The sequence below is a fragment of the Ascaphus truei genome, chromosome 2 (genome assembly GCF_040206685.1).
Source record: "Ascaphus truei isolate aAscTru1 chromosome 2, aAscTru1.hap1, whole genome shotgun sequence".
NCBI lineage: Eukaryota > Metazoa > Chordata > Amphibia > Anura > Ascaphidae > Ascaphus > Ascaphus truei.
Window position 1 is genome coordinate 185,534,503 of NC_134484.1, and position 16,632 is coordinate 185,551,134.

General features: G+C 47.7%; 1 protein-coding gene across 8 annotated transcripts in view; it reads right to left on the bottom strand.

Annotated features, from left to right (window-relative positions):
* The window catches only part of PHACTR1 (phosphatase and actin regulator 1), a 442,415-nt gene that overhangs the window by 184,753 nt on the left and 241,030 nt on the right, over positions 1-16,632 (bottom strand). For 2 of the 8 annotated variants that reach the window (XM_075585687.1, XM_075585686.1), the window contains exon 1: positions 10,076-10,433. The exons of 3 other annotated variants lie outside the window; for them this stretch is intronic. In XM_075585687.1, the coding sequence (XP_075441802.1) occupies positions 10,076-10,349 (274 nt within the window). In that variant the 5' untranslated portion in view covers positions 10,350-10,433. Of the gene's footprint in view, positions 1-9,884; positions 9,904-10,075; positions 10,436-16,632 lie in introns of those variants that run through there. 3 more of the 8 variants (XR_012799116.1, XM_075585690.1, XM_075585692.1) reach the window with 3 other exon arrangements.

Consider the following 16,632-nt stretch of genomic DNA (forward strand, 5'->3'; position numbering starts at 1 on the left):
TGAGTGGCTGTGCAGGGTCAGGGTCTGTGCAGGGGCAGGGTCTGTGCAGGGGCAGGGTCTGTGCAGGGGCAGGGTCTGTGCAGGGTGAGTGGCTGTGCAGGGTCAGAGTCTGTGCAGGGTCAGGGTCTGTGCAGGGTGAGTGGCTGTGCAGGATCAGGGGCTGTGCCGGGGCAGTGGCTGTGCAAGGTCAGTGTCTGGTCTGTGCAGGGGCTGTGCAGATCAGTGGCTGTGCAGATCAGTGGCTGTGTGTCTGTGCAGGTCAGAGAGAGAATGGGGGGTGGAGAGAGAATGGACGGAGGAGAGAGAGAATAGAGGAGGGGATTGAGAGAGAGAAAATGGAGGGGCGGAGGAAGAGAGAGAGAATAGGGGGATGGGGAGAGAATGAGGGAAGGCAAGGGAGAGAATGGGGACGGAAGGTATAGAGAATGGTGGGGGTGAGAGAAAATGGGGGTGGGCGAGGGTGAGAGAAAATGGGGGGGAGGAGGGATAGAGGGAATGGGGGAGAAGGTAGCGAGAGAATGGGAAGAGGTAGAATGAATAATGCAGCATCAATGGTGACACTATTAGATAAATATCATAATATTAATTTTTTTAATCATGTAATTTGTTGTATTGATAATTTTTATGTGTCCCGGTTTTTCATTTTCAAAATCTGGCCACCCTAGCTATTCTGCTTTGTCAATTTACACTCTCATATCTAAATTTGAAAAGCTCAAACACCCATTTGAAGAGATGGAGCAGATGTTACCTGGCTGGGTGCTTCAACTACTGCAAATGTAACATACTTTTTGTTGCCAACTTGGTTTGAACTTTTAAAGCTGGCATCCTAGTTAACAGGAAGGGCTATATTTATTAAGCAGTGCTACGTTTAAAGACACTTTTGGGCACTGTAAGTCATCTTACAGCCCATTCAAGTGAGTGGTCCATAAGGAGTCTTATGGCTTAGTAAATATGGCCCAAAGTGAGCATGAGCTGCTGCCAGAATCACTCTACTCTTTCCTAGATCTGTCTCAGAATCTCCCCTCATGAAATCCCTCTCCTGGCTTCCAATCAAATCCCGCATCTCACACTCCATTCTTCTCCTCACTTTTAAAGCTTTACACTCTTCTGCCCCTCCTTACATCTCAGCCCTAATTTCTCGCTATGCACCATCCCGACTCTTGCGGTCTTCTCAAGGATGTCTTCTTTCTACCCCCTTTGTATCTAAAGCCCTCTCCCGCCTTAAACATTTCTCACTGACTGCCCCGCACCTCTGAAATGCCCTTCCCCTCAGTACCCGACTAGCACCCTCTCTATCCACCTTTAAGACCCACCTTAAGACACACTTGCTTAAAGAAGCATATGAATAACACTGTGGATATTCTGAACACATGATGCATAAAGCTTGGCCCCCTGCAGACGCACTTACCAGAACTCCCTCCTACTGTCTCTGTACGTTCTCCCTACCTACCAATTAGATTGTAAGCTCCTCGGAGCAGGGACTCCTCTTCCTTAATGTCACTCTTATGTTTGAAGCACTTATTCCCATGACCTGTTATTTATATTACCTGTTATTTATATGATTACAACATGTATTACTACTGTGAAGCGCTATGTATATTTATGGCGCTATATAAATAAAGACATACAATCTTTAATTCATTTTTGTTTACTGTTTATTTAGTATACATCCGAGTCTGCTTATACAGGCCATGGTAGGTGATTAACGAACCTGTGATGTGATTGGACAAATTGATCAGTTGGCTTTTCATGCTGCTATCAATCATTCACCTAGCTCAGGTTGAGTTATCCAAACTATTCATAGGAATGAGATATTATTGGCTGCACTCCCAAGAAAGAGATGCTGTTCCTATCTATAGTTACAAGTTTTATGTAAATAACATAATCACGCCATTGAACCATTCTGATTAAGTGACTGATAAAAAAAGGCACTTGCTCTTGAAGGTACACAATTGACCTGCAGAGCTTATCACAACAGCTGGTTGTTTTTCTTATCTAAAAAAAAACCATCCGTTTTTGGGAAAGCTTTCAGCTTAACATGTTAAGCTTGTTCTGCCAATTTTATTTAAAAAAAAAACAAAAAAAACATTAGCATCGTGTCTATCTGAAGTTACTTGCTAGGCATCTGGGCAGATAAAGTGGTTTGAAATCTAATAAGATTCTTTTGCACATAATACTTCTGCAAAATGGCAGACGTTACTGGACTCTATTAATTTAATCTATTAATTTAATTAATTTAAGTGTTGCTAGGATATCTTCTGTACTTTAGCTGATCATTCTTTCTTTGGATATATTAAATGATTGAATAACAAGCATCTTAATATATATATATATATATATTTATTTTTTTCATAATCTGTGTTTCAGTCCCTGAAGGGGATAGCAAACACAAGAAACAGGACCCCAACATTTACCCACCTACTGTAGCTAGGGTTGCCATGTGGCTTCTCCAAAAATACTGGACACAATGGTGAAAGGTGCGACATGCTCGAGACACACACACCCTCACGTCTCTCCGCTCCATGCTGTTTCCTCCTCTTCTTGGTCCCACCCCCAGGCTCATGACAACTCCTCCTGATTGGCTGCATTACCCAGCAGCAGAAAATCGGGATGGAGGAAGCTCCCCAGCCACCTAGGAACAGCCCCGCTCTCTCCCTGCTCGGGGAAATCCCGCGGCCCCTCAAGCCGGTGAGGTCACTATGTCCAGAAACGTAATACCAGACACATACATACATGTCCAGTGTTACCGCTAATTATTTACTGGACAGAGTTTCCAAATACATGACAGTCCGGTTCAATACTGGAAACCTGGCAACCCTAACTGTACAGTAGCTGTTAAAAAACGATCTCCTAGTAAGGACACTGCCATATCGGTGACATATGGTAATAAATAATAGTCAATGGCAAACAAAGTGGGAAACAAAATTAAAAAAACATACAACATAAAGAGACATTTGAATAGAAATGGGCAATTTTTTTGTTGACAAATTTGGATCTCCAGCAGATTTGCATTTTTGCGTATTCTTTTATTTTTTTTCAATTAAACTCCTAATGCATCCTCTTTCTCCCTCCCCCCTACTCTTCACCTTTCTCCTCTCCCCCACATCTCCTCTCCCCCCTCATCCTCTCTCCCTCCCCCACATTTCCTCTACCACCCTCACCCCTCTCCTTCTCTCTCATCCCTCTCCTCCTCTCTCACCCTCTCTTCTCTCACCCACTTAACAATGCCTATCTGGCTTCAGAGGAGCACCGCGGGAGAGGAGGACAATGGGAGTGGAGCAGGGCGGTGGCAGAGGAGGGCGGCGGCAGGAGAGGAGGGAGGACCGCCAGAGCGGAGGATGGCAGAGGAGTTCGACAGCGGGAGCGAAGCAGGACGACGGAGGAAGAGAAGAGCCGGGGATGAGCGCGCTGTAGCAGCGGCAGACACTGGAATTCAGTGAAGACTCCTCCCCGGCCATCCTGCTTTACTCCCACCCTGCTGCACTCCCGCCGTCCAACGCCTCTGCCACCCTGCTCCACTCTGGCGGTCCTCCCTCTTCTCCCGCCGCCATCCTCTGACACCTACTTCACTCCCCCCATCCTCCTTTCTTGGTGCACCTCTTAAAAATCTCTCCCCCCCCCCCCCAACTTTGCGGAACCCTTCTCTAACTAAAGGGTTGCTATTGAAATACATGGAGCGTTTCGGATTTAAAAAGCCACCACTTATTCAGCAATAACCAAATAACAACCTCTCTGAGATAATGAAAATACAACTTTTACAGATTTGTGGTGGAGGTTGAGAGATGTGATTTCAACTCATTGCAAAACTACTAATTTGAGTAGGTGCACACTTACCCATAATCCCAGTGGCTGACTGTACTGTACATTGAAATCTAGAGATCAGCATTAATACAAACCTTTAATTACATAATTATTGGTTCTCTTTTAGCAAAATAAAATATTCCAGTAGCATCCAATGTTGCGAGATATTAAAGGCTAGATGCTCCTAAAAACCGAAGACCATCTATCATTTTTTTTCAATGAAATTGTTCAATTAAAAGTAATTGTGTACTTTAGGGTAATTGCACATCTGACAATATTAGATTATAGCCCCGTAGAAGGCAGCCCAAAATGTAGCAGTAGATTCAAAGCAAGGTCCAGATTGGGAATGGGAGTAAAGGTGGGCTAACATGTAGCTTTTGTGGATCTGGCTTACGGCTGGGGCCATGGTACCGCAGACCGTGCGGACAGCGAACAGACTGCCTTAAGGCAGTGTTCACGTCCATGTGGCGTGCTGGCGCGGGCGCGCAGGAGCGGGGCACGCGTTGCACAAGAAATCCGTTCAAACTGATTTCTTGGTGCGACAGGCCAGTCATGTGTGGCGGTTCGCCCAATGAGGGTGGTACGCCCCTAGACACACCCATAGATGGCACGCGTACCATGGCCAAAAAAACGCACCGGCTTCAAGCGCGTGACATCACGGCCGCGCACGCCTCTGCATGGGCGAAGGCACTATGGACCTAGCCTAAGTGTGTTCACTTGCTGAAATGTGCGGCTTAACAAAATGAGTCATGATCCACAATAAAAATGACTATTATTATATCTAAACAATGGAAAGTTATGGTTTGCCTTTTATTTCATTTAAATAGGATTCAAAATTCCAAAAGTGCTATGGATTTCCGCTTTAAAACAAAAGAACATGGTATGTATGAAGAAGAGTCCTGGGAGGACTCTGTGCAACTCTCTTGCTGGGTCTTTGAAAGGTTGTCATAATTTAGGCCTAATCTACATTTCTCCAACGCAAAAATGGCGACTATAACTTTGTACTGCTTTAAAACAAATAATATGATGCTGCAGAACTACAGGGATGAAGTTCAAAGAGCCACCTGTCTGTACTGTGTCCCTCCGAATGTAGACAGCTAGCACTTGTCTACCCATGTGGGCAGTTTATCATCATTAGACAAGGGAAACTGAGGTTATTTAACAGAAGTCAATGACAGGGTCCTGGGCAGGCTCACCTTCAAGTGACCCTACAGCTGTATGAAATGTCATGGCTGAAAGGAGCCACCCATTTCTTTTAGTCTGTCATCATTTCCTTGGGTAACCCCTTGAGTGCTGGAGGATTACAAGAAGAGCCTGTGTAATGTTACAAGCATAGAGAGTTACACACGAAATTGCAAAAAGCCAGTGATAGGCAATAGCAATATAGTGAATAAAACCTGGCATATTCGTTTAATACTCTGATCAAATCTTCTCAGTTGGTCAATAGTATGGTGCTACTTTGCCATAATAACTCAGTAATTATAATGATTTAATTACGTCACTTTGGAATAGAAAGGACTAATTTGTGGGAATGAAATAAAGAATACCTTTGTCTACAATAATTTATATGGAGTATGAATCTGAAGCAAAACTGAGTCTGTTTAATACTTTGACCTATATTACTATAAATGGTTTATAAGCTTTTTTCAAATATACTATAAAATTAAAATAATGTGGTCAGCTTTTGCATGGGTTTACATTGAAACACAAGATGATAGACAGGAAAAGAGATTACAAAAATAATTGTATGTATTTTAGAGACTTCAAAATGCAAATTAAGATTCGGTCATCATGTACCCCTTGTAAATGGTAATTATCTTTATCTATGACATTGTGGCACATACAGCACAAGTGAATACAGTTTTAGGGATTATAAAATGTGCATATTATCACAGAGAAAACCCTACTGCCCCCCTTCATTTTGACTTTTGAAACCCAATATAATGTTGTACCTTATCTAGTTTCAAGTATACAGTACTAGATATTCTTTGTGTACTATAATAGCGGTCTCTATCCCGCCTATAACTGCAGCATTAAACACATTATGGAAGCACCCTTCTTTGCTGTTTCCTTTCATTACAGAATAGGTGAATCTATGAAGTGCTGCAGGATTTCGAATTAATCTCGATTTTTGTCTCATCCATTTCTAACATCAATAATCTCATAGACTCACTCTTTGTAGTTAGTAATTTCCATTAAACAGCCTTTTATTTTGTCCACGTCAACCTAATCACACTTACCGTATTTGGGTTCTTGGATGTTCTATGGAACAAGCAAACAAGACATTTTTTTCTACCAGTTCTGTAGCACCTTAACGCTTTTACATATATAGCTATTGTATGTTTACAGTATTTGGGAAGTGTAACTAATGGCTGTTATTATATGTATATGTTGGATTTGGTTTATTTCTATGCAAATTATATTTAGTAGAGATTCGATTTTGAAGAGAGAAAAACATTGCTCATTGCCTTGATTTCCTGCAATTTCATAAAAAATCTTAACGAAGGGCACCATTTATAACAAGAGTTTTAAATGTAATCCGCCTGACACCCCCAATATGCCACGCAAGTGAGATTTTCTTGTAAACACCGTGCACACATTTGAATCATTTATAAGGAGACTTGGTGAAAATAAGTAGATGCTAATGTGCACTCACACCTATTCCCAGATCAATTAATCCAGGTAAGAGACTTTTTAAATGGGAGCCTTACACTGCTTCTAGGGATAAATTAATCATTTTAAATGCTGCAAATCACTAACTGGCTGCTGTTCTGCAAATCTCCATTTAATTTCCCGACAGCTGGTTATCATAAGCAGTTCAGTACACAGATTGTAGTAATAATAAACATACTGTGCCATTGATTAGCCAGTTGGTTTCCTATGAGTCCTACAGTACCATTCACATACAGACTCTTTCAGCATCACCTTATAATGAGTAAAACCCACATGAGGACACTTGCATGACTGTGACAGATGCCACTGCAGTCCCACTACTGACAAAGAACGTGTCCCATCTTGCACATTCACTTACTCTGCAGAAGAAAAGATCGTCTTCAGAATGTTGGTTCCAGCATGTCAGAAATAATTTCTTTAATATCATTATTTTTTTTTTTTTAAATCGCTCCCAACAGTGGGTGCAACTGTATGAAACCTATATTCATGTATCACTGTGCTGCAGAGTTTTTTTTAAAGTTTGCCTGATGGCAGGTAGATAAAGTCTGTTTGAAGTCAATTTCTTAGCCACAACACCTTCAAGAGGCCCATAGCAGCCTCCTGGCCCTCCTCCGTATACCATTAGCTGCAGCAAATACACGACACTACCTGTGTACGCAGCACACCTAAAGACAAACTCACTGCATTTGGATATGGAAACCTTCCTACTGTATAATGTACTTGTACCTGGCTGGCTACTGTCCCCAATCATCCTTTTTAGTTTTCCTCTAACTCCCAGCACCTTACACAACCCATCACTTTCTGCTGTGCTTCCCCTATCCACCAGGGTAGGCTGCTGATTGTCAACAGATCACACATAGTGAGGTGACAGCTAAGAGGACACAGGCTCACGTGTAACCCAATGAGTCAGTGACCATACCACATGCTGTAACCCTGCCCAGAGCCTGCACATCTCGCACCCCAAAGAGACAACGCATCCAATGCAAACGATACGGAAACAGCAAAAGTGACCCACACCACGTGAACATAGAATAATTAGCAGCAAGATAAACTACTCATGTAATCCCTGCCATCCCAATACAACTACAATTGTGAGCAGTGTGTTTGTGTGGTAACACAATAGCGGACACACACACACACACACACTAACAGATTAGTAGTGACCCCCCACACACACACACTCACAATCACTGACAGAATAGCAGAGTGACTGCACATACACAAACACACACACTGATCAAATAGTAGTGACCTCACACACATAAACACTGACAGAATAGCACAGTGACTTCAAACACATACACTCAGAATAGTAGTGACCTCTCTCTCACACACACTGCCAGAATAGGAGTGATCACACAAACACATACACACTGCCAGAATAGTAGTGATCACACAAACACATACACACTGACAGAATAGTAGTGCTCACACACACACTAACAGAATAGCAGAGTGACCTCTCTCACACACCCTGACAGAATAGCAGAGCGACCTCTCCCTCTCACACACACACAAACACACACACACACACACACACACACACTAACAAAATAGAAGAGTAACCCCACACACACACACATTGAGAGAATATGAGAGTGACCTCTCTCTCACACACACACATACGCACACAAACACTGACAAAATAGGAGAGTGGCCACACACACGGACGCTGACAGAATAGTAGTGACAACACACACACACTGACAAAATAGCAGTGACCTCACACACACACACAGACACACACACACACACACTGACAGAATAGTAGTGACCACACACACACACACACTAACAGAATAGTAGTGACCCCCTCACACACACAATCACTGACAGAATAGCAGAGTGACCGCACACACACACACACACACACACACACACACACACACACACACACACACACACACACTGGCCGAATAGGAGTGACCTCACACACATAAACACTGACAGAATAGCACAGTGACTTCAAACACACACATATACTCACAGAATAGTAGTGACCTCTCTCTCTCACACACCCACACCCACACACACTCTGCAGAATAGTAGTGACCACACACTGACAGAATAGCAGAGTGACCCCCCCCACACACGCACACTGACAGAATAGCTGAGACCACACACACACACACACACACTGACAGAATATTAGTGACCACACGCGCACACACGCACACGCACACACACACACACACACACTGACAAAATAGAAGTGACCATGCGCACACACACACTGACTGAATAGCTGAGACCACACACACACTGACGGAATAGTAGAGACCACACACACACACACACTGACAGAATAGCAGAGTGACATCACTCTCACTCACACATGCACACACTGACAGAATAGCAGAGTGACCTGTCACACACACACACACTGACAGAATAGCAGAGTGACATCTCTCTCACTCACACACACACGCACACACACACACTGACAGAATAGCAGAGTGACCTGTCACACACAGACACACTGACAGAATAGCAGAGTGACCTGTCACACACAGACACACTGACAGAATAGCAGAGTGACCTGTCACACACAGACACACTGACAGAATAGCAGAGTGACATCTCACTCACACACACGCACACACACACTGACAGAATAGCAGAGTGACATCTCACTCACACTCACACACACACTGACAGAATAGCAGTGACCTGTCACACACAGACACACTGACAGAATAGCAGAGTGACCTGTCACACACACACACACACACACACACACACACACACACACACACACACACACACACACACACACACACACACACACACACACACACACACACACACACACACACACTGACAGAATAGCAGTGACCTGTCACACACAGACACACTGACAGAATAGCAGAGTGACATCTCACTCACACGCACACACACACTGACAGAATAGCAGAGTGACCTGTTACACACAGACACACTGACAGAATAGCAGAGTGACCTGTCACACACAGACACACTGACAGAATAGCAGAGTGACCTGTCACACACACACACACACACACACACACACACACACACACACACACACACACACACACACACACACACACACACACACACACACACACACACACACACTGACAGAATAGCAGTGACCTGTCACACACAGACACACTGACAGAATAGCAGAGTGACCTGTCACACACAGACACACACACACACACTGACAGAATAGCAGTAACCTGTCACACACAGACACACTGACAGAATAGCAGAGTGACCTGTCACACACAGACACACTGACAGAATAGCAGAGTGACATCTCTCTCTCTCTCTCTCTCTCTCTCACACACACACACACACACACACACACACACACACACACACACACACACACACACACACACACACACACACACACACACACACACACACACACACACACACACCTTCTCCTCTCTGTAGCTGCCCCACGCTCTGGGCTTCTTTGCAGACCTCCCTGCTCATTGACACGCAGGGGAACACTCACTCCTCATTGCAAAAAAAAAAAAAAAAACCACACACATACACATACAATGCAGATATAAGATTATAATAGGGAACATGATCCGCATTTCACCATTCACATCCTAGCACTCACCGTCACGGGCTTCCTCCCCGCGACTGCAGTTGCTGCAAATGTGCTTGATCTCCTTGCCTATATGACAGTGGATGACAAAGGACACGTTGTTGTTGATGGGCTCCTTCAGAGGCTTCATCCTCACTAAATAGAAGGATTTCTTCCTCTGCTTGTCTGGCCTCCCCGTGCCTGGTAGTGCAGAGCCCTCCCTGCAGCCAAAGGAAGGCAACGAAAACATCCCAGGCTGTCTGCTGCTGCTGCTGCTGCTGCTGCTGGAGTGTGTGAAATCCGCCATCCGTCCCCTCTGCTCTTAGCAGTCATCTCACACTCACACACTCACACACACACATTCCCAACCAGGAGAGGTGGGGGAGGAGGAGAGCTGCCTGAGTCTTGGTGACCTCTGGAAACTGTCTCCACCAATCCAAGCACACTCAGTTTGGATGAGGCTTGTAGCAAACCAGTCCCCCTGCCTGTACCTGAGATGCTTCCATCCCATCCTCACACACATATATATATATCATTCCAGCTCCATCCCCTTGTAAACATGCTGTGGTCCTGTCCCCTTCACTGCCCAGCTGACCTCTCTATACAATACATTTTCAGGCTGCCTGCTTTTTGTGGTTGTACAATAAGTACACCTTCAAACAAACTGAGAATATTCTAGGGGGACCTGCTCTCTTTAACATCCGTACGTTTAAAGGTGTATTGTATATTAACCCCCTACCTGCCAGAATGACCTAAGCAGTGCATTGTTCAGCATTGCAGTGAAAAAACAAATCGTCCATCCATCGTTGTAAAGATAACAAGACCAGGTGTCTAGCAGCCACACTCGGTAGTAAGAAGGTGTATTTCGTTTTAACCGTGTTGCTAATAGAAGAGCCTGCAATTTCTTGGTAAAGTCCTTCACCCTAATCCCATTGCATTCTACAGTAGCTCGCGCTATCCCCGTACAGGCGGTCCTCGGTTATCCGACAACACAATGCGTTACTCAAAATGGCGTCGGATAGCGAAGCGTCATGAAGCGAATCACATTTTCCCATAGGAACACTGTTTAAATGGAAGGTTCCGTTCCTGAAGGCATTTTTAACACTAAAATTCACCAAATATTTTACGCAGGTAATAAGATATACAGCACACACATAAATTATGATGTAAAGATTCTATTTATTGAATCCAGAACTGTATAATAAAACTATTAGACATGTTTAAGGGCCTAAATATACCACTAAACCTTCACACAGACTGGTCTGGATGATTTCCCTGACGCAGCCTTCTGATTGGCATAATGTTGCAACTTTGTAAAGCGTCGTAAGAGCGTCGGATAAGCCATTTTGACGTCGTAAAACCGCCCAAGGGATGCATTGGACGGCGTCCGATAAGCAATTTTGTAAAGCAAAGCCTCGTAAAACGAGAACTTACTGTACAGTATCTCTATGGATAAGGGAGACTTGGAAAACCAGGAGTGAACGGAAGTCTCCTGATAATACTTGTCCTCTCAGTGTCTGAATGATTAACTGTGTTGGTGATCGTTAATGAACAAGGGACACCTGCATCAAGTAGGGGGACAGGTTACTTCACACGTAACGGCGTTAACTCCCATTGACTTGAATGGGAGGTAATGCCATAACAGGGGCGACAGCCGGCAACGCCACTTGATTCATGTAACCCCGGGTTCTTTAGGTAACTGCTAAGCCATGCACACTGGGATTGATGCACCAACTCTGGGAGTAAAAATATATAAAGCTCACAAGTTCATAAATACACATACGATTGGTTTTTCCTATATGTGTGTAACCCTTCTATGGTACCCCACCCGACATGAGATTGGGGGGTACACTCCTTCTGGTTACTCTGCTCTGTATTTGGTACTGTAACCTGCTGGTAACAGGAGGGATGAGTGCTCCGCGGTGTTATGGGGAGAACCCAGGACAGGGACAGGAGGTGTGGGACAGGTTACCTTGTTCTCTCAGGGTGCACAGCGCCTCCAGCCAGTAGGGATCCCCTGGGGTCTCCAGAGGAGAGACCCCCACTGACACTCCATTCTCCAGACACCAGGAACAGGAACACACACAGCAGCTTCTTTTTTGTGGATCTTTATTCAGAGCAGCATACACAGCATACAGCAGAACATCATAGGCCTGATCTTGCTCTCTGCCATTCTGCTCATGGCAGCTTTACTTCCCGCACCCCCTCCTTACCCAGGTGGGGCAAGAGGGGGAGAACAATTCTCTGTCCTCTCTCCTCAAGATCTTCTCTCAGACTCTCCTCATCCTAACTAACTGACACACTAAATTTAGGAAACATGCCTCAATTTGAATATCCTCAGGGAGTGTCTCTAACTTTGAATCATACAACTCAAAGCTGGATACCGATTGGCTCACACACATCAGGGGGTGTTCCAACCCATATCCACCCTTTGGATTAACATGCTCAAAGGTTGCTTAGGCCCGCTCCTGAATATTGCTACAATACTCAGAGCTGAAATGCAAAACAGGCCAACTGAAGGAATTAGCCTTTCCACTGCCTGTTCTAACAGGACTGATAGAGGAAAGGCCCAGAATTAGCAATAGCTGCCGAAGGCCAGGCTATATACTCCCTCTGGTAAAACTCCAACCGTCCCGGCTTGGATTTACAGCAGGTATAACCTCTACCATACTGTGCAACACCTGGAAACTCACATAAGCTGAAATGCATTAACTCCTATACATTTCAGCTGGACAGAACTGACATAACTACTGCATATCTATATATATAAAATCGAATGGTTAGTGCTACGGTGAATCTGATTGGTCCTCAGCCTCTGGCCAATCAGATTGGTGTGTCTGACGTCACCCAACTGCCACTCTCTTCCCCCTCGGCGCCACACACACACACACACACACACACACACACACACCTACCTACCTCTCTCCCTCCCGGCGCTCATCTCTCCCTCCCGGCGCTCATCTCTCCCTCCCGGCGCTCATCTCTCCCTCCTGGCGCTCATCTCTCCCTCCCGGCACTCCGCTCATATCTCCCTCCCGGCGCTCATCTCTCCCTCCCTCCCGGTGCTCATCTTTCCCTCCCTCCCGGCGCTCCGCTCACCTCTCCCTCCCGGCGCTCCACTCACCTCTCCCTCCTTCCCGGCGCTCCGCTCACCTCTCCCTCCCGGCGCTCCACTCACCTCTCCCTCCCTCCCGGCGCTCCGCTCACCTCGCCCTCCCGGCGCTCTGCTCATCTCCCTCCCCGGCGGGGGAACAAGCAGTGGCCAGGCAGGCTGCAGCTGCCTCGCGGCGCCTAAGATGGCGGCGGCCGGAAGGACCCCCTTCCTCCCTCGCGGCGCCTAAGATGGCGGCGCCCGGAAGGAGCCCCTTCCTCCCTCGCGGCGCCGAGTGAGAAAATGGCGACGAACGGAAGTAGAGGTAGGTGTCGCGTGTGTGTCGCTCTAGGTGACGTGTGTGTGTGTGTGTGTGTCACTGTGTGTGTGTGTGTGACACTGTGTGTGTGTGACACTGTGTGTGTGTGACACTGTGTGTGTGTGACAGTGTGTGTGTGTGTGTGTCACTGTGTGTGTGTGTCACTGTGTGTGTGTGTGTGTGTGTGTCACTGTGTGTGTGTCACTGTGTGTGTGTGTGACACTGTGTGTGTGTGTGACACTGTGTGTGTGTGTGTGTGACACTGTGTGTGTTTGTGTGACACTGTGTGTGTGTGTCACCCACCCCCTGCCTTTCACGCCCCCCCTGCCTTTCACGCCCCACTGCCTTTCACGCCCCCGCCCCCCTGCCTTTCACGCCCCGCCCCCCCCTGCCTTTCATGCCCCCGCCCCCCTGCCTTTCACACCCCCGCCCCCCCTGCCTTTCACACCCCCGCCCCCCTGCCTTTCACGCCGCCCCCCCCGCTTTTCACGCCCCACCCTGCCTTTCACTCCACCCCCACTGCCTTTCACGCCGCCCCCTGCCTTTCACGCCCCCCCCCCTGCCTTTCACGCCCCCACCCCCCCCCTGCCTTTCACGCCCCCCCCTGCCTTTCACGCCCCCCCTGCCTTTCACGCCCCCCCTGCCTTTCACACCCCCCCTGCCTTTCACGCCCCCCCTGCCTTTCACGCCCCCCCTGCCTTTCACACCCCCCCTCCTGCCTTTCACCCCCCCTGCCTTTCACGCCCCCCCCTGCCTTTCACGCCGCCCCCCCATGCCTTTCACGCCCCCCCCGCCTTTCACGCCCCCCTGCCTTTCACGCCCCCCCTCCCTGCCTCCGGGCAACGCCGGGTATATCAGCTAGTACACAGATATATGACAATACAGTGACTGACTGAACAGAACATTTCTACTAACACAGCAGTTATTAAAGCATTACTAGTAATGAGCAGGATCGGGTTTTCTGACCATTCTACCAGTATCATCAGGTACCTTTACGGAATAGCACCTTCGTTTCCCATATTCAGAAATATATTCCACTCTGTCTATGTGAATATCTCTCTCAACCATCCATAGTTTTAATAACTGGGGAGCTCTGTCCAGATCCACATAGGCGGGATCCTTTGCATAAGTCCCAAGGTGGGCAATCATGGCCTCTTTCACCCACTCTAAGCGGTGAATTTCTACAGTTCTCATCAATTCCTCTGGGAGATATGGGAACTCAAATCCCATCTTTCTGAACCTATGTACTATTACTTGGGCTGCTCTACTAAATTTCACTAAGCCTGGGTCAGTAGCAGTACCCGGCAGCACCCAGAATGCAGGACCTTCCCACATAGGGTTTCCGTCTGCCTCCTCCCTGACAGGAGACAATACATTATCAGATCTTACTGAGCCCATCCCATCCTCATCACAATCCCCCCACTGCACAGACCCTTCCAAATCCATATCAGGCATAACAGATATAACATCATATTGTCCAATTGAAGCCACGGGACTTCCGGGTGAAGAGGGCCTGGGGGTCAAGGGTCGCACTCTGGGACTAGTGATGGATGGGGAAGGCGGGGCAGAAGGGGCAGATGACTCAGGGACTGGGGCCTCCGATGACAAGGGGCCAGCACCAAAGTCTCTAGGGGGCATGTTCAGGGAACTCTCCCCGGGAGGAGCAATGGCACAGTCCTGGCTCAAGTTCAATTTGCCCCTCCCTCTGCTCTGACGGCAGCGGGCTTCAGCCAGCGCCTCGGCCTGAAGGGCCTCCCGGGACTTCTTCCGCTCCCTGCATGTCAGGAGGAAAGGATCAACCGGAAGGGTATTACTCACCGGAGCGGCCTGTATCTTGCTGGAGCTCACCCGGCCGGGCGACTCGGCGGCCATCTTAGCTCCCGGTGGTGGAGCAGCAACAGTGGAGTCGATGCAGTCATTAGGGGTGGTGCCGGCCGGCACTTCTCCCGACAGTCACCTCTGGAGCAGCATGTCGTCGTAGTGGCGTTCAGCAGCTCTCATGTAGGTCAGCGCAGGAGCACAGGCCTCGCACATCTCCTGCTGGCGCCGCAGATACAGCTCCGCAGCTTTCTGGGCGCGATCCCAGCGGGGATCCGTAGACAGGACAAGCAGCTCACCGCCATCTGTAGCAGCAGGGCGGAACCCAGCAGCATCGGGTACGTGGGAGGCATCGGCCGATACCTCTGGATGGTCCGGAGCAGCAGTCAAGGCAGAGGGTACCTCCCTCATGGAGCGGTGCACCGGAGCGGCAGCAGAACGCACCTCACAGTAGGTAAGTGGGGCGGTCCCGCAGAGCTCTGACGGCAGACTATGCAGCACCGCTGGTACAGGTGCAGAGGGGGATGACTCCAGAGGTGGAGGAGAGTCAGGCACTTGATGAAAGGCATTCACACAGGCAGTGGGCCCAAGCAGGGAGTCTTCTTTCCGGCCACCATGCCGGACGTTAGGAAGGTCCATGCTGGACCTGGATGAGGGGTACGTGGACACCACTTGTAAATCTGGGTAGAACAGTTCATACACCATGGCAATGTAATGGTGGGCAGTGTCGTTGGCGGATGCTTGAGCCAGTTGAGACAACTTGTGCACCAGGGTGTAGAGAGTGCGCAGCTCAGTGCTCATGATGAGATCAGGTTCTGCAGGGCCATTGAGCCTACCCCGCAGATAGGGCACACAGCAAGCGGAGCAACTTCCCATGAGGTTAAGAGAGCCGCCAGGACAATCACATAAGGGGCAAACCCCAAGTAGTTGATTCTCAGGGGAGTCCCTAATGATTAGGACTCCTCCGGTCAGTTCGTAGACTTGTCCACGATTCTCCATGATCATAAATAGCAGCAGCAGTTCAGAGGCACAACTGCTGTCTCTGTAGTACACGTGCGTCTGGCTCACTTCCTGTGGGTTCCTTCATTCACACTCGGCTCCTCCCCCTGGTAAATAGGATAGTCCAATCCAGAACAAGCAAAGGGGGAGGGGTTTGAATAGTTCCCGCTTTTTCTTGCAAGCTGAAGAGCAGCACAAGCTTGCAAAATGCAGAAATCTTTGCAGAACAGCACATGGCTTCCCTGGTAAGGCGGGAAGCGCCATTTTGAGCACAAAGAGACCATACGGTCCGCAGTGAGCTGGAGCCGCCATTTTGAGAGCACAAAAATACATGGCATCCCTGTAGGAGCAGTACACACCAGA